This window comes from Eufriesea mexicana, unplaced genomic scaffold (genome assembly GCF_001483705.2).
Source record: "Eufriesea mexicana isolate 0111107269 unplaced genomic scaffold, ASM148370v2 scaffold2551, whole genome shotgun sequence".
Lineage (NCBI taxonomy): Eukaryota > Metazoa > Arthropoda > Insecta > Hymenoptera > Apidae > Eufriesea > Eufriesea mexicana.
In genome coordinates this window covers 185,683-212,717 of record NW_016910623.1, presented here as the reverse complement: position 1 = coordinate 212,717, position 27,035 = coordinate 185,683, and the positions used below count along the sequence as shown (strand labels likewise).

Below are 27,035 nucleotides of genomic sequence, written 5' to 3'. Positions count from 1 at the left end.
TGGTTGGTCCTTCTTCTCTCATATTTGTATCAATCCTTTCTCTTTCATTTCTTTCACTAATATCATATTTCTCATCTTCTTCTTCCTTTCATCGTTATTCTCAATGTTTTCGTTTTCTTCACAATTTAACAGATCCGACTCATCTTTTTCCTCATTAAATTTCACGTCGCAATCACATACAATAATTTTTGTTTCACGTATGTATACGCGACAAGTTTCGTTTTCGTTGTGGCCGTGAGTTTGTTGTATGACAATCGCATATTTATTATAAAATTGTAAATTACGCACGTCTTATATCGTAATTGTTCACTCTCACGCTTCTTATAACAAACTGAGCTTCTTTTTGAACATATCGACCCTGATCCACAGCAACTGCACATCACCACGCATTCTAGATCTTCCACTCGCACTTGTAAAAACATTCATATCTACATTCGTGCCATTACTCGACCTCACGCATTTGCATTCACACTAATAAAACCAAATCCACACTTTCTTCGCCCTCTCTTTCTACCCCTTGTCACTTTTCTCCTGTATCTAATTCTTTTGGTCGTAATAACGTGGTGGTGGGAAAAATGAGACAGGAAGGAGGAGAACAAGAATGAATAGATTTTACGGTTCTTCCAATTTTTGGAATCTCGTCGTTCTCTCCCGGTGTTCGTCCGTGTTCCTTTCTCTCGCCCCTTTGTCGGTTAATTCGCGCGATGAACGCGTGGCGTGCCCCGAAACGCGCCCAATTATACCGCAGCCAGTGTAAACAAGCCGGATTTAAAATTGGCGGCGGGACAGCGGGTTTCTTAGCCGGGGAAATTTTTCCGCGGCTTAATTCATTAATTTCTCGCCACGACCAGGGCTCTCCGCGTCGACTTCCTGTTGCTTCCTTTTGCTCCTGGCCGAGTTATCGCCGCGAGGCAACTTTTCTTGGCACGTTCGCGGTTTTGGCTCGGCTCGGTTGATTCCGCGACAACTCTTGACCCAAATCCATGACGCACTTTTCCCCAGTTTTTTCTTTTTCCTTTTTTTATTCTCTCCCCTTCTCCCCGCTTTCTTCCCCATCCAGACGCCGAAACGTCTCGGTGGAAACGCCACCCCAATTACCAGTTTCCCGTTCCACGAGCATTCTCTCCCCACCTTGTATTTCCGCGCGATAGAAATTACATGCCTTCACATGCACAGGTACTGCCCTCGAAATTTTGCCGCGCGAATTACGTTCTCGAAAATATTCCTAACCCCGAGACGCGGGGTGGCACGCGAGATTTTTTAACGAATCTCTGGCTCCGTTAGGGGTGCTTGAACAAAATTTCGCGGAATAAAAGTGTTCCACGTTTGGTTCTCGAATTTTATAGGTTCCTGCGTTCGAGATTTATGGGTTACGGGGATGAGAAGCGAAGAAGCGATCCCTTTAGGAAGGGGGTCGAAATGGCGAGGCCTTTGTTGGGAGGGGGTTGAAATAGCGACGCGGGTCGACTGGAGAACGCGTAATTAAGTGCGAGGCAGTAACGAGGCAATAACGAAACGCGTCACCCCCTTGGCCGAAGAAATAACAGCCCTTCGGGGACCCCGCAGGGATGGTCCTTTGAGGAACCAGCAATCCGACCTGCCGCTTCTAACGAGCTTTCTCACGATGCGTGTTAGACGATCGATTAGCGACTAAATCTACCCTCTCGTTAATTACCGGCCCGCTCGTTCCACGCAGTCTCAAAGCGCCGGTGAAAAGGCAGGACTCGAGTTCCTTCGGATCCGACGAGAAGTCGGCGAGGAAAGATTCTATTTTAACATCCACCTGGTAATTAACTCGCCGTTATCTATGCGACTCGTTTCTATTCGCTTCATCCAGCCACTTGGACTCGGTGGTTCGATATCGATTCAGAAAATCCTATTACTTCCCGCGGGAAGCTGCCAATCTTATCACTCGGGGATGATTTCGTCGGAGACGAGTGCGTTCCAAACCGCGTTAGCTTTCCATTATCGAAGCAGTGCTCGTCTCTTAATGGGAACAATTATAATCCCTGGATCCTCGATTCGTTTCGTTCACGGTTGCTCCTCTCACGGAATAATTCCTTATTCGGAGTACCTTTGAGACGAAAAGAAAATTTCGGAAAATTTTAATAGAATCGAGGTCGCGACGGAGAATGCAACAGAAGTGCGGATCTTAATAGGAACAATTATAATCAGTGGCTCCTTCATTTATTTCGTTCACGATTACTCCTTTGCCGGAATAATTCCTTATTCCGAGTACCTTTGAAGGGAAAAGAAAATTTCGGAAAATTTGAAAAGAATCTGGGACGCGACTAGGGGTGCAGAATCGCGGGATACGATTATCAGACCGGTGGAACGCGATAATTCCGCAGTTCGAAAAATCGGAAGTGACAATTTTTCACGGAGGGGTTAATTCGGTGGCCCAATCGGGGCCGTTTGGGGTCCCACGGCGACGTTGTAACCAGCGATCCGCGTTAGGGGTTGCGAGAGGCTATCGAGAGACGCGGCTAGGTCGCATTATTTCCGTTTGTTTCTATTTCCCGTTGCCGCGTTCAACGATATATCGATTCGCCATCATCCGACGTTTGCCTGTCGGCCATGAATTTCTCATGGCGAGCAATCGATGGCCGCGATCGTTGCGCAATTATGCACAGTCGAATCCACGGGGACGATTTATTCTGGAACGTCCGTTCCTCGGATTGCCGAGTGCTCGGTTCCCGGCTGGGATAAATGGATTTCTTAATCTTCTCCCCTGTCAATTACCCCCTCTCCCGGATTTTTTTCCCCCGTTCGCCTCCGTTCGCGGTTTCGGCAGCCCCCGACGGGGTTAATTCGCCGGGATTTATTCGGCGTCGGCCGAGAAACGTCCCGGAAGATTCCTCCCCGTGGCGAATATTACGCCTGGATGTTTAATAGCCGCGCAACGCCTCGAGTAAAATGTATCGTCGGACGACTTTGTCGCAAGCGGTGGTCCCGGTTTAGCCCGTTCAGGTGTCCGGGCGCCACGCTCGCTGATTTATCGATCAATTTATTAATGGGTCAGCTCTTCTCGTGCGTTCGATCATGAATATCCGATGAAGCAGCCCGGACAGACGAGCGAGCCTCATAATTACCGTGATTAATGCTCGGAGCGGGATTAATCGCCTGGCCGGGCTTATTCTCGAAAATCGTTGGCCCGCGGAAAAATTGGCTAACCGGTCTCCCCCGTTTCTTTTCCTTTTACCCCTCGTGCTCTCCTTCTTTTTCCGCGTGGCCCCCCGGGGCTGCCTCGTCTTGCCGTTTCGCGAAATTTTTTCGAAAAATCGACAGACGCTCGCGCAACAAGTAGAACGAAATCTCTCTCTCTCTCTCGGCCACCAGTCTGCTCGTACAGGTGGAGCGTTTAATCTCGCGGATCGATCGGTCGCCAATTAACCCGGTTGCTTTTCTATCCCGCAGAAAGCCTCTTTCGCGTGGTCCGAGGGCGGCGAAGAGGGCGGCGGGGGTGGCGGAGGCGGCGGTGGAGGTGGAGGCGGCGGCGGCGGAGGTACGGCTGGCACCGGAACCGGAAGCACGGGCCCAGCCGCCACCGGAGGCGGTGGATTGGCCCATTGGGTCAGCGTGATGGCGGAACACATCCACAATCCACACTCGGCCACCGGGGTGGGCGGTGTCCATCATCAGCAACAGTCACCCCCTCAACCACCCTATCCATGGAACAACGGACTCTCCGGCGATGTGAGTACCCTCTTTCACTCTACGAATTTTCCATCGTCTTCGCGTTCCTTCACGCGCGGCTAAATCTTCGCCTAACGAGATATCGGCAACCGTTCGCCGGGGGTGCAAGCTCGCCCGTCTATGGCCGGTGTTAATTATCGCAGATTAAACAGAGGGTGCGCGTCGCGGATGATAATTGGCGAAAATTGCGCGATAGGAAAACATCGCGGCGCGCACAGCGGCGGAAAAAGAAGATCGCTTTACAGCCGTGAATATTAATTGGTACGGTGGACCTCGACGGAGGGAAAGCGTCGTAAAACTCGCAATCTCCGTCGCGATCGACCGCCGAAAACATTCCGCGGACCACCGGTTCCCACGATTTCTTCGGCACCGGCTCGTCTGCCCATCGCCGTTCCGCGTAATCTCCGCTTTAAATCTCGCAAATTCGCCCCGATCTCCGGCGTGGAATTAACAGTCGAACTCGAACGAACGCGTACCCGCGGCCACGCAAACTTTCCCGCCTGCGAACTCGCCGAGACGGCGGAGCGTCGCGCCGCGACGAAATAATTCCGGGATTAATTTTATACGCGACGTATTACGATTATTACGAGGCAGGGCTCGGTTAATTGGCGACAAAGAGGCCGGCTGGAACGGCCGCGCCCCGTCGGCCAACTTTTACGACGAGGCTCGTTTCTTCCGCTGCTTACTTTTATATTCGATAAGCGTTTTAAACTCCTTCCCAACCGGATGTCTTTATCCCGCGCGGAGTCTGCTGTGCCCGGACAGCTTAAAGTGGCAACTCCGCGCCACTTTCCGTCTTATCTGCCTTCGTTTATCTCCGTTTCTTACGCGTACAGGTGTAAACTCGCTCTCGCGCCAATAATCCTGCGATTGGCTCGATCGGTCTCTGAAAATTCCACCGATTCGAAGGAGGAACCGGCGAATCTCCTCGAGGGGTGGTTCTCGGAATCGAACGGTTCTTTGGCGTGGAAAAAATTCCACGGGAAGACAACGGTTCTCTAACGGACGAGATTAAAGAGCGAGTGGATGAGGGGGAAATGGAGAAAGGAGAAACGACGAGCATTAAAATCGCCCGGAAGACGAGACACCGTTAAACTCGCGACGACGTCGACGAGGAAATGCGCGAAAAAAAAAGAAAAAGGACGTACCCCTTCTTTTTTCCCAGCTTTTTTTCGCTCTTTTTTTTTAAACCGAGAACGAACGGGTTACCCCTGTTTTAATTTTATTTTCCGCGCACCCCTCTCCCGGTCGCCGTGTCTCCGGACGAGAATCCTGCATAATTTCGACGAGCCTGGATCGGAAGGCGGCCGAGGTTTAGGAAGAAAAGGACGCGCGGAGAAGACAAAGAGGTGGTTGGGTGCCGGGCGAGGAAGAACAAAGAGGAAAGTGACGTGGAGGGGCGCTCGGAAGGGTTGAAGATCGCTTTGCATACTCCTCGCTCCGCCCCGAGCTGCTGGAAAAAAACAAACAGACGGAAGCGCGAAAAAAATGTTCACGAGACAACAGGGGGAGAGGGTTCATTTGAATGCGCGCGGATTCGAAGAGGTCTCTCGCCGTTAAGGGTGAATCTCTCCTTCCGACGCAACGGAACCCGAGGGTCTTCCCTTTTTCCGCTTTTTTTCCATCGACTTTGGTCCCCGTCTTCGACTCTCGTGCCCTTTTTCGGCAATCTCACGGATTTTCTTCTGTTCCTAATACTCTTCTTCTTTCGGGATCGTATCTCTCGTCTTCCTCAATTTTCTTCCCTCGTCTCGCGAGTGAAGTTACGTTCCTCGGTATCGGTGCAAGAAATTCGCGGAATTGCGTATTCGCAACGCAGACACTCGTTGTCTACCCTGCTGGAGGATGAAGGCATCCGCGATCTTTCTTTGTTATTCTTCGTTACAACTGCTACACCGCGCGGATGTAACTTCCTCTTTGCAAGTTAACCGTTTGAACTCGAGGCAGTATTCTGGGGCACTGGAATACGGGTAACGCTGGAATATTTAATTATATGTCGAAGGAATATTAGCGGGAAAGGTGTTATCGAGGATAATTGCTGCAGAAATTAATTTTTCTTCGTGTAGACGAAAGGAGGGTAGAAAAGTGTCTAATAAGTGATACGGTACTGTCCAAATTCCTATATAATTCGCATATAATGCAAATAAGACGAGCGTAATTGCTAGAAAAATTGGTGCAACTTGAGAATAGAAAAATATTTAGATAATTCGGTACTCTCCAAATTCCCATATAATTCGCATATAATTCAAATAAGACGAGCGTAATTGCTAGAAAAATTGGTCCAAGATGAGAATAGAAAAAATAGAAAAATATTCATAAAAGTATTTATTTAGGTAATTCGGTACTGTTCAAGTTTCTATATAACTCGTATCGTAATACAAATAAGATGATCGAAATTGCTAGAAAAATTGGTGCAACTTGAGAATAGAAAAATATTTAGATAATTCGGTACTCTCCATATTCCCATATAATTCGCATATAATGCAAATAAGACGAGCGTAATTGCTAGAAAAATTGATCCAACTTGAGAATAGAAAAACATTTATTCGGTGCATATTACGTGTTTGAAAATTAGCTTTATTTATCCCAAAACACCAAACTATCCGTTTAAAATCACGAAAAGTAACGTCGCGTTGGCTCTATCGGTTTCACCCCTGGCCGAACAATGGCGGCAATCAGATAGTACCCTGCACCGTTTAAGAAACAAAGCCGAGAGGAAGTATATCCCAGCGAACGTATCGCAAGGTGCTACGGATCCGAGTTGGAAGCAACGAATGACCGGTCATGGTGCCCAAGGGGTGGGTTTAGGTCGTCGAGGGCCGCTGGATACGGAAGACGCATCCGTGTGCCCCGTGCACGGATCAGCCGGTTTTATTTCTTCGGCACCGGCTCGTCTGCCCATCGCCGTTCCGCGTAATCTCCGCTTTAAATCTCGCAAATTCGCCCCGATCTCCGGCGTGGAATTAACAGTCGAACTCGAACGAACGCGTACCCGCGGCCACGCAAACTTTCCCGCCTGCGAACTCGCCGAGACGGCGGAGCGTCGCGCCGCGACGAAATAATTCCGGGATTAATTTTATACGCGACGTATTACGATTATTACGAGGCAGGGCTCGGTTAATTGGCGACAAAGAGGCCGGCTGGAACGGCCGCGCCCCGTCGGCCAACTTTTACGACGAGGCTCGTTTCTTCCGCTGCTTACTTTTATATTCGATAAGCGTTTTAAACTCCTTCCCAACCGGATGTCTTTATCCCGCGCGGAGTCTGCTGTGCCCGGACAGCTTAAAGTGGCAACTCCGCGCCACTTTCCGTCTTATCTGCCTTCGTTTATCTCCGTTTCTTACGCGTACAGGTGTAAACTCGCTCTCGCGCCAATAATCCTGCGATTGGCTCGATCGGTCTCTGAAAATTCCACCGATTCGAAGGAGGAACCGGCGAATCTCCTCGAGGGGTGGTTCTCGGAATCGAACGGTTCTTTGGCGTGGAAAAAATTCCACGGGAAGACAACGGTTCTCTAACGGACGAGATTAAAGAGCGAGTGGATGAGGGGGAAATGGAGAAAGGAGAAACGACGAGCATTAAAATCGCCCGGAAGACGAGACACCGTTAAACTCGCGACGACGTCGACGAGGAAATGCGCGAAAAAAAAAGAAAAAGGACGTACCCCTTCTTTTTTCCCAGCTTTTTTTCGCTCTTTTTTTTTAAACCGAGAACGAACGGGTTACCCCTGTTTTAATTTTATTTTCCGCGCACCCCTCTCCCGGTCGCCGTGTCTCCGGACGAGAATCCTGCATAATTTCGACGAGCCTGGATCGGAAGGCGGCCGAGGTTTAGGAAGAAAAGGACGCGCGGAGAAGACAAAGAGGTGGTTGGGTGCCGGGCGAGGAAGAACAAAGAGGAAAGTGACGTGGAGGGGCGCTCGGAAGGGTTGAAGATCGCTTTGCATACTCCTCGCTCCGCCCCGAGCTGCTGGAAAAAAACAAACAGACGGAAGCGCGAAAAAAATGTTCACGAGACAACAGGGGGAGAGGGTTCATTTGAATGCGCGCGGATTCGAAGAGGTCTCTCGCCGTTAAGGGTGAATCTCTCCTTCCGACGCAACGGAACCCGAGGGTCTTCCCTTTTTCCGCTTTTTTTCCATCGACTTTGGTCCCCGTCTTCGACTCTCGTGCCCTTTTTCGGCAATCTCACGGATTTTCTTCTGTTCCTAATACTCTTCTTCTTTCGGGATCGTATCTCTCGTCTTCCTCAATTTTCTTCCCTCGTCTCGCGAGTGAAGTTACGTTCCTCGGTATCGGTGCAAGAAATTCGCGGAATTGCGTATTCGCAACGCAGACACTCGTTGTCTACCCTGCTGGAGGATGAAGGCATCCGCGATCTTTCTTTGTTATTCTTCGTTACAACTGCTACACCGCGCGGATGTAACTTCCTCTTTGCAAGTTAACCGTTTGAACTCGAGGCAGTATTCTGGGGCACTGGAATACGGGTAACGCTGGAATATTTAATTATATGTCGAAGGAATATTAGCGGGAAAGGTGTTATCGAGGATAATTGCTGCAGAAATTAATTTTTCTTCGTGTAGACGAAAGGAGGGTAGAAAAGTGTCTAATAAGTGATACGGTACTGTCCAAATTCCTATATAATTCGCATATAATGCAAATAAGACGAGCGTAATTGCTAGAAAAATTGGTGCAACTTGAGAATAGAAAAATATTTAGATAATTCGGTACTCTCCAAATTCCCATATAATTCGCATATAATTCAAATAAGACGAGCGTAATTGCTAGAAAAATTGGTCCAAGATGAGAATAGAAAAAATAGAAAAATATTCATAAAAGTATTTATTTAGGTAATTCGGTACTGTTCAAGTTTCTATATAACTCGTATCGTAATACAAATAAGATGATCGAAATTGCTAGAAAAATTGGTCCAAATAGAGAACAAACAAATATTTAGATAATTCGGTACTCTCCATATTCCCATATAATTCGCATATAATGCAAATAAGACGAGCGTAATTGCTAGAAAAATTGATCCAACTTGAGAATAGAAAAACATTTATTCGGTGCATATTACGTGTTTGAAAATTAGCTTTATTTATCCCAAAACACCAAACTATCCGTTTAAAATCACGAAAAGTAACGTCGCGTTGGCTCTATCGGTTTCACCCCTGGCCGAACAATGGCGGCAATCAGATAGTACCCTGCACCGTTTAAGAAACAAAGCCGAGAGGAAGTATATCCCAGCGAACGTATCGCAAGGTGCTACGGATCCGAGTTGGAAGCAACGAATGACCGGTCATGGTGCCCAAGGGGTGGGTTTAGGTCGTCGAGGGCCGCTGGATACGGAAGACGCATCCGTGTGCCCCGTGCACGGATCAGCCGGTTTTTTGTCTAGCCTCGGGTGCCGCAGGACCCACGCCATGGGACTCCTGGAGAGGTCTGTAGGAAAAAACAAGGAGCGAGGACAATAAGGGGACGATTTAAATAATCCGCGGCATGCAAATGCCCCGTAGATTCTCACGGAACGGGCCGTGAGGCTTGGTCCAGGCCGGGGGTTGATCGAGGCGAGAGAAAAAAGGAAGAAGGACCCGAAGACAATCGGCCAATCTGCATACGCGCTCGTACGGATCGCGTTATGGCGTTTCAACCCCTTCGGGTGTCCCTGGGACGATCGACGGCGTCGCGGAGGAATTTAATTCTCCGGCTCTAGCCTCCGTTTTTTCCTCTTCTCCAACGTCTCTTACTTATCCTCCGTCACCGATGCGGAATCGCTTCTTCGAGAAGAAAAGCCGTTCCAAGTTACGAATCGGGAGTTAAAGTTTCTCTCCGCTCCTCCCTTCTCTGGTAACGAAGTTCGCTTAGAGGATTCGAGGCTTCCGTAACAGTCCCGGGAGCAGGAATCGTTTATCCTTTAAAAAGAGATACAATTTTCTCGCTGGAAAACCGAAATTCCTCGGCAGGGGGCGACATTCCACCTTGCACAGCTTTGAAAGAGCAGCGAGGGGGGTGAAAAGAGGAATTCCGAAGTGAAAAAACAGCAGGAACGATGTGGGTCAAGCCTGGCTGCCGAAAGTAGTCCAAGGCCACGGCAGAGCCTCGTGCCCGAGGGAACAGGGGGTTGAATGGGAAGAGCCGGCGCTGGTGCCCCTGTAAACACGTTTTCGGATGTTGTAATCTGTCGCCGGTTTCGCCCAGCGGGTGGTCAACCCTTTCTCCGTGCTCTTTTACGCCTGCCCGACCTTAATCCCTTAAAACGCTTAGAGCAGCTCTTTAGGGTAATTTCCGTGGAGAGGGGGTCGAGCTACCGAAGGGTGGCCCGATCCAGGGCCCGAAGGCGAAGATGCAAAACACCTTGGAAAACACCGACCCGAAGCGACTAACTGGAACATCCCGCGTGAGAGTCCTGCAAGAAGCTACCCCATGAAGATTATGCAAAGGAAGATTCTTCCACCCCTTTGGCCCCTGCCTCTCCCGAGCTACCCTTACGCCACGCTCTCGCTCCATGGAAATTAAAATAATGGCCCTGGCTCGTACCCCGCTGCCAATTTTCAACCCCCCACCTCGACCCCACTACCCCCTTAACTCTCCCTCTCTCTCACCCTCTGGCTCCTCCTTCCTCCTAACTCCCTTTTTCCTCCGTTTCTCTCTGTTTCCTTTTTTTTTTCTCAACGTCCTGCAGCATCGGGGATGCAAATCGCGGTGCAACGGCATTTTTGTCTCCGCTCGACGTGAGACAAAAAAAAAAGCGGCGCGTTACAGGGGCTCATTGTCTCGCTCACGGCTTCGTCACGGGGGTAGCAACCCCTTCCCCGGCCGATCTGGATCGGCTAATGAATTTCCGCGTAACGTATCGCGAAAGGGGTTACCGCCGATTTTTTCCGCGATTTTTTTCCATCTCCCTGGGACCGGTCCTCTGTGCTTCGGGGCCCAACGGCTGTTCCCGTTTCATACGAATTTTTTTCCCTTCCCTTTTCACCCCGGTGTTGTTTGTTCTTTTACAAACAGAGTGGCCGTCGCGACGTTAACTTTCGTTTCGAATCGGTGTCCCCGGGGAATTTTTATTACCGTCCCGCTTCGTCTTTTTTCTTTCGCTTCGTTATTGGAATATCACGCGGGCTCGCATAGCGGGGTTAATTTAACGAAGATCGGTCGATGGGATCGAAAGGGTGGAAGAACGAATCGGTGTCAGAAATAATTCCCCGTTAATTCCCCGTTAACACTAGATTCACGGAACCCGTCCATTTGACAGAGGGGTTGCTCCAATTATACCATGGTAGCAGATTTAGTTAACTTTGACTGTTAATACAATATATATGTTGGAATGCTAAAGTCATAAGTCGAGATATCTTACATATAACGTCGATGTTAAAATGTTTTTGATTATTACATACTAATGTATGATTGTGTACGTGTCGGTCGTCAGCCAAATTCCTTTGTTCAAACGAATCTGTCTCTAAGCAATCGTTGTACAGCACATACCGATCGAGTTACCAATTATTAAAGCTTTGCCTTTCTATAATTAGCGTTCCTTCCTTTTTAACACCACTGTTTAAAAAGAAAAGGCACGTGGTTTCCTTTAACTGTCAGTTTGACAGGTGTCCTTAGAAATAGGTGTACAGATAGCGCCCGTAAACCTAGTGTTAATTCCCTGTTCAATTACGATCCGTTCCTTCCGTCAAGTTCCTTCCCGATTTTTCGCACGAATTTCCCCCTGCGCGAAAATTCCTCGCTTGCGCTACCCGATGAACCCTGCACGCTAGTGGAAGTCAGATCGGGGGCGAAAAGGAACCGACTGACTGGTCCGAAATCGATCGGGGAGAGGGGTGAACGCACTGGCAGAGGTTGCCGCGGATAGGAGAAAGAGACCAAAGGGAATCGGCGAGAAATCGTTCTGCCTGGATGGACAGGGAAGCAGAGAAACTCGGTGGAAAAAGGGCCATAACTCTGTCCTGGGCCCAAATGTTGTGACACCGTCGCCGGAAAGGGGTAGCTGGTACGCTGGTCGTGTATTGTCTCTGCAGCTCCGCGGGGGGTTGTTTCCCCGGGGGGGATCGTAATGGAGAAATTGGAAAGTGTGAAATTTCGGGGGATGGAAGACAGTTTGCGGAGTGGCCTGATGGGGTCGTACCTTGCTCCAAGTGGCGATGGCGGAACGCTTTGTGGCTCAGTGGGAACATCCGAATCTTCGTGTACCTCTTTAGGATCTTTACTAGTCTACGTTGATCTAATTAGCTTCGTTGCAATTATTCCGAATTTCTTCGCTGTTCGTCGTTGCGTGGAAATAAAATGGCGGACAGAGACTGAAGAGTGGTTAGAGTGGGGATTAATGTCGCTCGAAACAGTGAATGCGAAGGATTTTGTGCGAGTAAGACGATAGAAGATGCTACTTGAAGGAAAACTCGGTTTAGTTTACACAAATTACTATATTAGTTTGTTCGTAAAGAATAATACTTTGACAAAACACTCACGCTCTTGTATTTTACACGCAAAGGCTCCTCAGGCTTCCTCTAAGCACACTGAGCTCTTTTGTTTGTTTGTCATCCACCTCTACACCGTCTTTCTAGAGTAAAGAGGACCTCTATTAATTACTGATTCCGGTAAATGGTGTTAGCTAGTGATTCACCCAACACTTCTCACAGGCGTTAAAGTGATATAAAACGCGTAACCTTGAAATTACAAAGTTTGACGAGAGGAAAGATGGATTTGTCGAGGTCTCTTTGACGATTCGGAGCGTTACCATTGAAAGAACGAGTCCCGTGATTATGGCGATGCCGGAGAGTAAGGATGGTGATCCGGCATGGAGAACAAAGACCGTTGCAGCGATCATCGGGGAACCGTTAGCGCCGAAGACGTGACCAAGAACCGAGAGGAAGCGCCGTTAGGCGTCTCCGGAGGCGAAAAAAAAATTAGCACCCATGAGAGACGCGACCCGAAGGTTTCTTCCGGAGATTACGTGGCCCCATCGCCGGCGAGAAGGTGCTCGCGGTGGAAGGGTTGCAGGTGAGAGGGGTGCGCATGCAGATGAGGGTGAAAGTGGAGTACAAAGGGCCCATAGTCTCACGCTATTGTGGCCCAGGTAAGATAAAGGTGCGCTCGGCCCTCAGGGCGTCCCGCAGCCATCCTCCTTCCTGATGTCTCTTTAATTTTTATTAATGACGACGAATTTGAATTTCTGCATCGGTGATATGGGAACGTCGAGAGATGAAGAGGACCCGAGTCGTCTCGACGCGTACGTGACTCTGACGAATCTTCCTCGGGCCTGGCATCCTTCGCCATCGATCATAATTATCCGGTTTACGGGACGGGTTACGGTGTCACGAGGCATTTTCCACGGTGAACCTGTGGTAGTTGGCTTTTCGGAAAGGTTCCACGATCTTCTGCGCAGAGCAAGTTTTCTTCTCGCTTTTTCTTACATTTTCTTTCCGAGTTTTGGTACAAATTTGGCGATTTTCGATGGAACTTATAGTCGTGGAGTATAGTAATCCGTAGTAGTGTACGAGGTTCGCAGTGTAGTAACGGTGACTAGAGTCAACGAACGATTGACATTCACTGTGTATTAATGGCGACTATAGTCATCGTCAGAAACTGTCACTCGTATGGTTCGCAGTGTAGTAACGGTGACTAGAGTCAACGAACGATTGACATTCACTGTGTATTAATGGTGACTATAGTCATCCCAGAAACTGTCACTCGTGGTGTACTATCGGTGACTAGAGTTATCCAATGATCGACATTCTCCGTGTACTGTGGGTAACTATAGTTATTCCAAAATCGGACGTTCTCTGTATACTAACGGTGACTATAATGATCCCAGCGACTGACACTCGTGGTTTACTATCGGTGACTAGAGTCAACCAACGATTGACGTTCACTGTGTATTAATGGCAACTATAGTCATCCCAGAAACTGTCAATCTGGTGTACTATCGGTGACTAGAGTTATCCAATGATCGACATTTCCCGTATACTGTGGGTAACTATAGTTGTTCCAAAATCGGACGTTCTCTGTATACTAACGGTGACTATAGTGATCCCAGTGACTGACACTCCTGGTGTACTATCGGTGACTAGAGTTATTCAATGATCGACATTCTCCGTGTACTGTGGGTAACTATAGCTGTTTCAAAATCGGACGTTCTCTGTATACTAACGGTGACTATAGTCATCCCAGCGACTGACACTCGTGGTGTACTATTGGTGACTAGAGTTATTCAATGATCGACATTTCCCGTGTACTGTGGGTAACTATAGTTGTTCCAAAATCGGACGTTCTCTGTATACTAACGGTGACTATAGTAATCCCAGTGGCTGATAACCGTGATGTACTATAAGTGACTAGAGTCAGTTAATGTTCGCAATGCAGTCTTAACGACTGATACTTGCTATGTATCGCCAGTGACTATAGTCACCCAATTTTTTATACTCTTGATGTACTGTCGGTGACTAGAGTCAATTAACGTTCGCAGTGTGCTCCTAAACGACTGACACTTACTGTGTATAGACAGTGACTATAGTCACCCAATTTTTTACACTCCTGATGTACTACGGATAACTAAGTTCACCGAATGATTAACATTCTCCGTGTCTCCGTGTTCTCTGTATATTAACGATGGCTATAGTCACCCTAACAACTGTCCCTCCATACTTCCAGCGATTATAGTCACCAATATCTAACAATATCTGACAATATCTGACCCAGTACACACTACCGAGAGTGATTTTGTCACTCAAAACGAAACCAAATTTCCAACCAATCCGTATCTTTGGCAGACAAAAGTACACTCGCCCCAAAATTGACCCATATCGCGATACTCGTGAAAGATAATCCAATGGAACGAGTTCTAGAAGCTCGAGGAAGCTTCCCGTTCGGCCAGGATCTCGGGAAAGAAGCGCGAGTGTTCGTCGGGAAGGGCTTAAACCGGATTTGCGAGTTCGTTTGCCGAGTCGTGATTAAAAATCACAATGAAGAGATTCGTAATCGGACGAAGAATATCGAGAGAGAAAATTAGCACGGCTGAACGGAATGTTTCGGTTCGTTTACAGATTCGTAATTAAAAAATCTCGCTGAAAGGACTCGCAGCCGGAAATACAGACGAGAACTATCGAATACGGTGTCGAGGTTCGTTTACAGATCCCTGAATAAGAGATCGCAGTGAAAGGACTAGTCGGGAAATACATCGGGAACATAGAAGCAACGCGACGGAAACTTCTAACCGGCATTTGTACTCGTGATTACGCGCTCGAATCGGCTCGTTGCAGCTTCCCACTGTCTTCCTCCATCTTGCCCTCGCTTTTTCGAAACGCGTGTACGAATTTCCGCAGAATCGATTAAATCATCTCGTATCAATTACCGCGAATACGCGAGTAAAATGAGTCCCAGCAGACCAGTTTCTCAATTTTCGATTTTTAATACGCGCCTTGGACGACGCGTGTAATTATATCGATCGCTACACCCGATAAGACGTATTTTTCTCCATACGAATATGTAATTAAACTAGAATTAATTCAATATCTAAGACGTATTTATAGCTTCCTTATAGATGGTCGTACTGATCAACCAGCCCCCTTATTACAGCGAATTAACTATAATCTTCCGACAAATTAACCCTCGAATAGGCGACCGTGGATGAGCGACGCGAGCAACCGATAGCTGGGTCACTTTTGACCCATGTCTGAATTTTTACCATACCTGTTTTACACCTAACTTTTTGGTACAGGATATTATTTAATAATATTTATAATATCGGGAGGGGAGGATTTTATTTAAAAATAAAATAAAAATAAAAATATCGCGTTGCCCGGAAAATTCGTGCCGATTTTGAAGGAAAGTAGAAACGCGGAAGATTTAAATTTGTTTATTGAATTATCGAATCTTGGAGAAAGAAATTTAATATCGTAGGATACCAAAAGAAATCGCGAATCGACTATTGCCAATAAAAATAAATTATAGATGGATCAATATTTTCTAGAAGCAAACGGAGAAGTTATTTTGGGTAACAAAATTAAGTTGCGCGGTTCCGAAAAGCATAAAAGCATGGCCCTTGACGACCAAAAACAGAGTCCTTAGAAATCAATTGTGACCAGCACAAGCGTGAGTCGCTTGGTGTTGGCAAGGGAGTTAACACTAGAACTACCGATCTTTAATGGGTACCTAACTATGGGTACCTAACGTGCACAGATTATAGTAATTTCAGCGATACGATGAATACGAGTGAATATATCGATTACAGTCTCTTTCTTAATACGAGTTGATACCAATTTTATTCTTAAAGCAGGTGTATGTGCTCGATGATTGCAAAAAGGAAAATTCTGGGACCAGTCATTTTCACTGGGTTGGTAGTTCTAGTGTTAAATAATAGTGCGTCTTTGTGTGTTTTCGTTTCGTTATCTTGGTGTTCTTTTCCTGAGTTAAATCAGTTTACGAGTTTCGAGTTTGCGTTATTCCGTTCTTGTTCTTTTGTCAATCTTCGGTGTCTCGAAACCAGTTTCCACGGTCCCACGATATATATATAAAAATATAAGCCCATAAGCGAATCTAGCGCGGGGAAATGAAGTTATTCGTTGAAAATAGGAAGGAGAAATACCACATATAATTATCTGGCCGAGCAATTTACTTAAATCTAATTATATTAGAGCGGCGCTGGATCGGATGCAAAGAAATTCGTGAAAAACAAGTTCCAAGTGGCGAGGCTGAGGCTTGCCATTAAAGTCGATGGAATAAAGAGTCCGAGATCCCCATATGTAGAAAATAGCGGCGAGAACGAGGCAGCCCGGGGAACGATACGTTATCCGGCATACCGAAATAATCCGCTCGCGTTTTCGAGCAGCTCCGTGTAGACGAGCGGAGATTCTAATTAATGCATACCGTGTTGTCAGCTCGTTAAAGTGGCGCGTAGAGACGCGTGTCGCGAAGAAACAGTAGGTCCAGTGTTTTAGACCAGGCCACGTGTTTTTTAATGACGAGTAGCAGACGCCGTGGCGTTTCATTGAATCGATCGAGGGGGCCCGATGTCTCCCCGCGTCTCTTTTTTTCCCCTCGAGCAAGCTTCGGGACCCCGAGGAAACCTCCGGAGGGAAAAAATCCCGTGGAACCTGCATTCCGCTCGTACCGTAACGAGATAAATTCCGTAACCAGGCTAAAAATCACGAGAAAATATTCCAACCCCCTTCCTCCTCCTTTGGAAAAAATTCTCAGCTTGCCCGACTGATCCGGAACACCCTCGCGGTTTCGTGGAACGAGGATCAGGCGAAGGAATAAAATTACACCTCGGCACGGATCAAAATAACGAGCGCGATAACACGGGGGAGAGCCCCGGAAATTTCGAGGGAAAGGACGCGTGAAAAGTTAGGCGATTAAACTTTCAACTAGTTCCGCAGCGTCACAATCGAGATTTACGGAAGTTCCGGCCGAGACTTTCGGCGAACTTCGGTGGAAAGAAAATCGTGAAAGTTCAACTGCTAAAAGGGATTTCCACGCGCCACCCCCCGTCGTCGTTTTAGCCGCCCCTGCAACGATCGAATCGCACGGGAAAATTGTAAATACCGCGATCGAACGAGGAGCGGAATCGGGGGTTAAAAGGGACGACGATGGCGGGAAAATGGCGAGGAAGTAACACGGGAACTTTGCCGCTTGATACGCTCCTGCGTTCCCTTTTGTTTCCGCGATCGCGCCAAACTCGTGGGAACTTTAAGAAATTTTAAGAAATTTTGGGATTCAAATTTTGGCAACTCGAAAGAAAAATTCGCGTGCATCCCGAGAGACAATTTGAAGGGATGAATGAGCGGAAGGGATCGACGAAGATTCTCTGCTTAATTATTTCGAGGGGTTTCCGGTTCGTAGTTTGCGCCGAAGAGAAATTAATAAACACCACCCCGGAGGATTAATAAAAAATTAATCAAGCACGACACGCTGGAAGGAGACAGTGAGAACGAGTAGCTGTCATCGTCAGACTCTGAAATAGAATATTAAAAATTAATCGAAAGAAAATGAAACGCGATGAAATTTCATTTTCCGCCTGATCTGCGCAACTTTATTTTTCCCATTGGCTGACGCTGGCTTCCTGTGGCTTTCCTCTTAAACAATTTACTACGAATTTATTATATTAACCTTTATGGAACATTCAGAAAGCTATACTAAATAATTACACGATATATATCGCTATCGCTCCATCAATTATCTCAAAGACGAATTCTCAAAAATCGTGTAGAAAATCCGCGAAATAAATTCTCAAATAAATTCCGCAAAATCGAGAAGGGAAATGCGGATAATTCGCAATTAATCGATTAATCGCATAGAAAAGGGGGGGGGGGTGCGTGTGGCTCGTTGAGATGGAAGATGGAAGAAATCCGTGGAGGGTGTCCGGGGGTGAGAAAACGCGGGCTACACTTTCTCCAGAGCGAATTGTCCCTCTCCCCAGCCGGCGTGTCTCGCATCCTGTCCGGCACTTAATGAAAAATAGAGAGGACGGGGCAGGAACAGAAGGTGGAAGGCGTCCGGCGCGAAAGAGAGGAAAAAAGAATGCCGGTGGAAATATCAGAATCGATATTTGACCCCCGTGCTGCGACGGGGAAAACGGGAAATGGAAGGAAACTCGACTGGGTTAGCTACCAATGTTGCCGCCATCTTCCCGATATTTGATGGATCTCGAGAGAGAAAGAGGACGGCTTCTTCCATCTGCCGCGCGATATTGAAGACCGAAACGATGGCGAGGGGCCCGGGGGTGGTTCTCCTTGGGTTATTTGCGAAATTAAATATTCGAGTAAATCGCCGGGAAGGGCACCCCTTTTCTTACCCCCAAAAATCTCCCAGCGTGTGGAATTACCTCGAGAAGCGAAGTTTCCGAAGGAAAGCTTGGAAATTTCCGCGTGTAAGGGTTCGAGGAACCTCGGCGTAAAGGTCGAAGAAACCTTTGACCAATCCGACGCCGCATTTAGCGGCTTAAGTGGCGGAATAAAGTATGCGAATACTGAATCTTGCAGGCGAAAAATTTAGAATACTTCGCCCCTGAAGTATTCATCGCGGAATAATCGAATGGAATAATATAAATATATTAATCCGTTATCCTATTAAACGGCCGCTTTTTGTCCGGTGTTTCTTCGCGGCACGAAAATACACCGCTTTAAAATAACAATTCTGACGCGGCTAATCGTCTCGCGGAACTTGATCGAAAGAGGACAGCCGCCGTCGTGATTAGATTACCGCGACTATTTAAACCGCGACGAAGACGAAGCAGAGGAATCTCGGCGTGAATCTGGAGGAAAGAAACAAGGAGAGGGGTGCAGGACTCTAAAATCCTTCCACGGCTGATATTCCAAATTTTCCATTAGCCCGAATTAGCGAAGGACACCGACGGTCGTTCTATACCCCGATGGCGGATTTTTCCGGGACAAAAATTACCCCGGACTAGCCTGGTTCCGAGACGGGGGAGATCGACCCGTTCCACGGTTGCCCGTGGTCGCAAATTATTCCGCGATGCGCGCGAATTACCCCATAAACCGGAAGAATAACGTTATCCCGGGCGTCGCCGCGAACTGGAAGTTGCCGTCGACGAAAAAAAGGGGGAAGAAGGCGCACGGCGCGGAACCGAAAAAAGAGAAGAGCCGCCGCTGCTGAGAACGACTGACGAAGATCGATATCTCGAAAAAAGCGAGCCGCCGAACGGGTAGGTAGCCGGAGGGAGAGAGGGAGGGAAAAAAAGGAGCGAGGAGAACCGCGATTTAGCGGCAGAGTGAACCCCGAAGGGTCATAGTTACCGGTTTGCCGGACTTTATGGATTAAACTGCGTGGAAAAGTGACGAGGATAGGTGACGAGGAAGCGGAGAGGAGGATAACGAACACGGGGGAACAGGGAGAAGCACGGAGAAGCGAAGCGTTGGCCGGTGTCCGCGGGGGTGGTTTCGGCGGCGGTGGACGCGTTAAGAAGAATGGCGGAGGTTTGGGGAACGGGGGAAGATCGCGTTCCTCGGAGGGAACGGGGAGGAGAGAGAAGGGTAGGTTTCTTGCCGCGTGGATCGCGGTGGATGGTGGATATAGGGGTTGCGGGGTCGATGCGGATGTTAACGGCGCTGGTCAGTCGGAGGGCAAGAGAGATATTTTTATAAAATTATTCGAGGCCCGAGGCGGCCTCTATCTCGCCGGTAGTTTGATGAAAACAGGAAAAAGGGAGGAAAAGGGCGGCACTCGCGGAAATAGGGAAAAAAGGATGGGGGCGAAGGGAAGGGCGGGTGGAAAAGAGAGAGGAGGAAGAAAAAGAAAAACCGGCCACCGGGATCGATATTGAACCCCCCTCTGGAAAAAAGGAAGGGCGGGAAAGAACGAAGGTACAAAAAGGAAGAGATCGAGGCGGAGAGAACGAGAGCGGGCGAAGAAGGGGATGCTTTGAGGAACGACACCGGCACGCGGATAAAAAGCCAAGATTACCGATACGTCACGGACGCCGCGGCAACGAAACTGCAACTTTACCGGCACTCTCACCCCCGCCTCGTCTCGGAATAAATATTTCTCGAAAATCCAAACGATATACCGACGTACGCGCGCACCGCGAGTCCTCGATACCCTTATCATCCCGCGAGGACGCGTCTGGATTGTTCGTATCGCCTTGGGTCGGTGGGCCAGAGGGGGGCGACTAGAAATTAAAAGGAAACGCGATTCGCGAGAAGAAGGCGAGTTTGTCGGGCCTCGATAGGCGAGTTAAACGGCGAATAAAAGGGACGAGGGATGAAAAGAGCGAAGGGTGAGCGTGTAGAAAGTGCGCGTAGCGAAATTGCAAGAAAATTCGTCCTCTTACCCCGCTCTCCCTCTCTCTCTTCCTCGCTATGGTGACCGATGAACGGAGCCCGCACGCTAGATCGAGAAATATAACTTCTTTCGGGGGGTGGCACGAGAGTGGTACGAACGTGAGGGGCTGCGGCGGGCGGAAAGGGGTGGTGGACGGAAAGAAAGAACTGCTGGAAATGACGCTCGTACGGACGTGGAAAAAAAAAGGATGGAAAAATATCAGGATCGATATTCGACCCGGAAAAAGGAGCAGCGCTGCCCGGAGGAGGAGGAGGAGGAGGGGGTGGAAGAGGAGGAGGTGGTGGTTGGTGGGGGGCGGAAGAGAAAAGTGAGAAAAAGGAAGCGGCGTGCACCCGGAGTACCCGGGGGCTGCACTTTGAAGGAACGTACAATGGCGAAACGTTTCTCCCTCTCTATCCCTATTCTCCTCTCTCTCTCCCTTTTTCTCTCTCTCTTTTTCTCTCTCTTTCTTCTAATATTTGCAGGAACGGGCCGACCCGCCCGCGAATCGTCGCCCCTTTTCGGCTGATAATAAACGCCGCTATCCACCCTCTTTTCCTTTCGCCTTTGTTTTCCTCCGAGACCCATATATGTATATATCCTCTCGCCAGTCGATTCCTTCGAGATTCTTGACCCGTTGCAAAATTGGAACATCCGAACATTGGACCCCGGATGGCCGCTATGGCGGAGGTCTCGCGTGGTCTCGGTACCGGGAACGAGACGCTTCCGGAAGTTTCGGGCTAGATCCCGGGACGTCTTAACGGTATGACGAATGTACTCCACGGGAGCTTTTTTCCGCGAATTCCTCCAACCCCCTCGCGCGATTTCTCTCTTTGTCCTCTTCGCCGAGAAACGCAGACGCGACTTTCGTCCAAGATTATCATTTTACTCGCCTTTCCGGCTCGCGTCCCGCGCAAGACAAATTGGGAAATAACAGCGGAGCAGAGGGAAAAAAAGAAGCTTCCAGCGTCTCGTTGCGTCGATACGGAAGCTCCTGCGACGAATAAAAATATCTGCAACGATTTGCAACTAACGAAGGGAAGCCTGCGCGAGTCTCCGTTTACTCGATATTCCTCTTCGATTCCTATTTCCACGAATAATTCTCCCTATAATTCTCGCGAATTGGAAATTTTTAGGATTTTCCTCTTCTCCTCGTCAGTTTGCTTCTTGAAATTCCTCCGCGACGATTATCACAATTATCGCGAGGAATTATCGCGTTATTTTCAGCAGCTCCCAGCGGCACGGGGTAGTCCGGCCGCAGGTAGCGACGCGGTATCCACCTGGCATCCGGGACAATCTCGAGCCGTCTAATATCGATTCGATGACCCTCGATCGATCACCAGGGCTCTACGAGGCCGTCTTTTTTTCATGCAAATCGGGCCTCGACGATTTGCAAAACGGTGCCCGCTTTCGAGGGATGGATTGATCGGGGTCGTGGACCCTGGCTCGCCGGGGGGAGCCGCGAGTCGCTGCGTGATCGACGTATTAATCTTCGATGATCTCTCCACTTCTCGGCTCGGTTAGAGTGCTCTAAATATTCCGACATCTGCGCGTCGAGAGATTTATCGTAGACGCGGGGAGGGAACGGCGGGAAGGAGTCGCGGAGACGGCCCATGGGGATGAAAGAAGCTTCTTTCAGGCTTTTTATTAAGATCTATTAGCTCGTTCAGCCTCGAATGCTCTCCGCGACAGGAACTGCGTTGGATCTTCTCGCTCCTAGTGTCTACGATATCGCTATTGACCGTCGTTGTCGGGCTCTATAAATTTCTCCCTCCTGGGCCCGTGGTGTCAAAGACACCATAGAAACCCGCGCCATTTTCCCACATTCCAAACTTTTATACTCGATTTCGCGTTTATTTTCTCATTTAACCCCTTCCCGTGCCATTTTGCTCGACGAAATCCGGGCCCAAACTGTCGCTGTCAACGCGCGATTGACAGACCAGGCTGATGCTCGAAAACAAGACGCGCGATATTGTCAGTTTTACGCGATACTGCTCTCGCGGAGGTAAACTCTAATCCTTTTTCCTTTTGTAGATATCGTAGGATACCATTCCGAAGAAATTCGCGAATCGGCCATTGCAAAACGAGAATAAATTATAAACCGATTAATATTTTTTGGAAGCAAATGGAAAAGTTATTTTGGATAGTAAATTTAAGTTACGCGGTCTCTATGGGGAGGTGAAACGTGGGTTAAGAAAAGCGTAAAATCAGGGCCCTTGACGACCAAAACAGAGTCCTTAGAAATTAAGTGTCCTTTGTCCTTTGCACTCGACGATTTTTGGCTAAAGAAGAGCAGGAGTTCAAAGATTTTCTGCTATAAAGCGGACGATATTTCTTGGAGCAGTAAATAAGAATTCGTGTAATAACTAACACATGGAATTATTCGATTTCGATACCTCGCTCACCGTTACATTATCTCAAATTTGGCGTATTAACGAGTATCGATCTTTGAATTTCATCAAACGGCGACTAAAGGGCGCCCCTCGAGTGCAAAGGTTTAATTGCGACCAGCACGAGCGTGAGTCGTTCGATGTTGGACAGAGAGTTAAATTAGAGTGCGTCTTTGTGTGTTTTCGTTGCGTTATCTTGGTGTTCTTTTCCAAAGTTAAATTAGTTTTATGAGTTTCGTGTTTGCGTCATTCTGCCCTTGTTCTTCTGTCAGTCTTTGGTGTCTCGAAACCAGTTTTCGCCATGCTACGATATTATAAATATATCATATTTTATAACGGATAACAGCTTCAATCCTATATTTAGTAAAATGTTCCGTTCACGAGTCTGACTCGTGATAATCATGTTTGGGCCGACTTTCTGTTCACGTGTCTGGCACGTGATATTCTCGTTCGGACCAAATCCTCCGTCACGAGTCACACACGTCATTGCACGGGAAGGGGTTAATGATTTTTACTCGCCGACGATAACGATTAAACGATTCGGAAGTCGTATCGGGAGACCGAGGAAATATTCAGCTAGCCAACTAGTCCAGGAGAACGCTTGGCCCAGGTCTCATCTATGATTCGCAAACATTCAGAGGAGTTAAGCTATACTTGGGATTCGTCTGAATTTATCGATTGAATTAACGGGTTTGCGAGGTTCGACGGTATTAATTTTCGGAATTAAATTTGCAACGGAGACAGTGTCTTCTTGTCCCGAGGAACCGCTGAATTCAGGTGGGTCGTCTTATTTCGTATTCCGCGGTCAGATATTCCTGCAGTTTCTTTCTTAATTCCGTCTGGTGACCGAAACGAGGTCCGGGCTCCCGATTAAATCCTTCGTTCCTAATGGCGCCGATCTCTAGACAGCCAGTGTCTGAAACCAGACTTACCACGATCGTATCTTCCCGTCGAATGTTTCACCAGCTGATTTCGTTTTCGCGAAACGTCAGATCCCTTGGCTCGATAGACCCGGATGCCTAAGGGACGGTGAACCAGGATCGTTGGAGGCTCCCGACGCATCGCGACGCAGCAGGTGCGTAGACGGCCAAGTTGGCGATGCCTGGCGGCAGGTGGTGACCCGGAGAGGAGAGGGGGCAGAGGAGAAAAACCGTGGAAAACCGGTGACCCTCTCGCGAGCATCGGATATCCCTCATCGTCGTATGCTCGATATGAAAACGAACGATCGGACGGGAAAGAACGGCGAATGAACGTCGAAAATGAAAATGGACGCGTTTTTCAGGGAACATCAGGGATGTATATTGGATCTGGAGCACATTGACGAGACGAGGGTCTGATAGGCGGAATTTTTTTCCGCTTTCCGCGCCGCGAATGAGCCTGCCCGATTTCGCGAGCGGAGGGATCGTTCGAATAATTGTCGATTTCTTTTGTTCCCCTCTTCGTTAGACGCGTGATGGACTGGTGATGGGTAAATTTGATGTCCGGCTCACCTTTCCGTCCAGTTTCGCTCGGCTAACGCAGAGCACCCGCGCTACCTTTTCTCCTCTACTCTCGTTGGGCCAGTCTTGGCGTCTCCTATTGCTCCTTTTCGTCCTGATTTTTAAATTTGCGTTAGCCAGGTGCTGGTAACATTGTTGTCAAAACTGACTTTGATCTTAGTGATCGGTTGTCGTTTCAATTAAATAGTTCAGAATTTTCCAATTTTCAGAAAATTAGTATTAACTCGTATCCAGATAGAGCTGTAATTATTGGGATTATGGGTTTTAATTGTCTTCTCTTTTATTTTATTTTATAGTCTTTTATCTTTCAATGAAGATATGTTTCTGTAGAAATCGCTATTACTTTATTAAACATAAACAAGTCTATTTATTCTAGAATTAGCGTATCCTATTGCTCCTTGTCATCCTGATTTTTAAATTCGCGTTATCTAAACGCTGGTAACATTGTCGACAAATTGACTTTGATCTCAGTGATCAATTGTCGTTTCAATTAAATAGTTCAGAATTTTCCAATTTTCAGAAAATTAGTATTGACTCGTATCCAGATAGAGCTGTAATTATTGGGATTATGGGTTCTAATTGTCTTCTCTTTTATTTTATTTTATAGTCTTTTATCTTTCAATGAAGATATGTTTCTGTAGAAATCGCTATTACTTTATTAAACATAAACAAGTCTATTTATTCTAGAATTAGCGTATCCTATTGCTCCTTGTCATCCTGATTTTTAAATTCGCGTTATCTAAACGCTGGTAACATTGTCGACAAATTGACTTTGATCTCAGTGATCAATTGTCGTTTCAATTAAATAGTTCAGAATTTTCCAATTTTCAGAAAATTGGTATTGACTCGTATCCAGATTGAGCTGTAATTATTTGGATTATGGGTTCTTCTTGATAGTATTCTCTTTTATAATCCTTTGTTTTTCAAAGAAGGTATATGTTTCTTTAGAAATCGCTGTTACTTTATTAAATATGAACAAGTCTATTTATGAAGGGAATATATCTAGTCTATATTGCACATGGCTGTTCTGTTCTTACTGATTATGAGCTGCAAGTTCCCCCTTTCCGCCATATATATTGTAATAGATAGTAATAAGTCCAAACACCCAGGATGGCGACACAAATAGGTATTTAGGCAGAATACAAATGTATATACTATATATACTATATACTCGACAGTTTCTTCTAATACTTCTCCTCTAAGACACATCTGCAGTTGTACCCCACTTCTAATAGGGTGTCAAGAGGGTACGCGACGGGGTTCGCCCAAACCCTCAACTCCCATCGAATATTTATACAAACATTCGTTCTACGAAATTATATCTTATAAAATAGATTGATCTTTAACTTCAGATGAAATTATCTTTTCAGCAGTAATTAACCCTTTGCACTAAAGACCCTATTCTCGGTCGCCATTTAATCAGATTCCAAAAATCGATGTTAATACGCGAAATTTAAAATTAGCCAGTGAGGCCTGGAATAATTCTACGTCTTAATTTTTATACAATTTCTTATTCACCGTTTTAAAAATATCGTTCATGGTAGAAAATCTTCGAATTACTATTCCTCGGTAACGAGAAAATTGCCAAGTGCAGAGGATTAATATATTTACTTATCCTCATCGTACCACTAAAATTACTATAATCTATGCCCGGTGTATTTTTGGTACCTATTAAAAATTGGTAGTTACAGTGTTAATACGCTTTTACCATGTATGATTAAACGAGAGACGCTGCTCTATGACAGGGAGCCGAGGAGTGGCACGAATCAGCTGTGACTAGTTACCTGCCAACAGATTAACCTAATTGCATACATAACGCGTGACAAAGAAGACGAACTATCGCGACTGGTCCAATTTCTGTGGCTGGTAATCGTGGAACAGTTTGGAGATGAGAAATCGGAAATCTGTAACCCCTGGACCCCCCGGAACCCCTGGACCCTGTCTCCCTCTGATGGTTAATCCGAATTCCAAACAGCCAGGCTACAAATCGTTTCGCGGAGCAATTTACACTCGAGAAACATGGTATTTACACGCGGTACGAGGAGCCATTATACCGTAGGAATATTTTAACTCGAGGGGGAGAGAGGGGGCCTTCGAGGAAAGGCCAACGGGGCTACTTGAAAACGTCGATGGCCCCGTATCGCAAAGACGTCATCGCGAGCATTAGAAGGCTCGAATCGACGTGTCGCGCACTCGAAAGCCAGCAGATCCTCGAGGGCCTCTCGAAGGGCCAGCTCTCTTTGGGAGAATTTCACGAAACAACCGGCCCTCTGTGCTCGCCTCTCCCCATTTCTACTTTTGTTGCTCGCATCCTCGACCGCTCCATTCGCTCGCTCCCATTCGAATATTTGCCCGGTGGATTAAACCGTCGTGGTTTCTGCCCCTTCGAGATCGTCTGCTTCCTCGAAAACCGCCGACGTGTTCGCTCTTTAACGTTCGTTAACGCTTTCCAAACCGGGGAATCGTCGATCAGCTTTTCGTCGCGAGATCCCGGACTGTGCATTACGGCGAACGATCCTTCGAAAAATTCCGCTCGAGGTCCAAGAATCACGCTCCCTGTACCACTGACACTGCAGCTCTTGTTCCTATTCCTGGGAAAATAGATCTCGCGTGGATGACAGGTGATCGGATGAGATTAGCATCGGGTCGGAACGACGAAACGATCTTCCGAT

The 27,035-nt window shown here is 47.4% G+C and overlaps 1 protein-coding gene across 1 annotated transcript in view; it reads left to right on the top strand.

Annotated features, from left to right (window-relative positions):
* The window catches only part of LOC108550225 (zinc finger protein rotund), a 258,860-nt gene that overhangs the window by 77,137 nt on the left and 154,688 nt on the right, over window positions 1-27,035 (top strand). Inside the window, exon 2 of the mRNA XM_017903920.1 lies at window positions 3,418-3,696. Within this exon, the coding sequence (XP_017759409.1) occupies window positions 3,418-3,696 (279 nt within the window). The remainder of the gene's footprint in view (window positions 1-3,417; window positions 3,697-27,035) is intronic.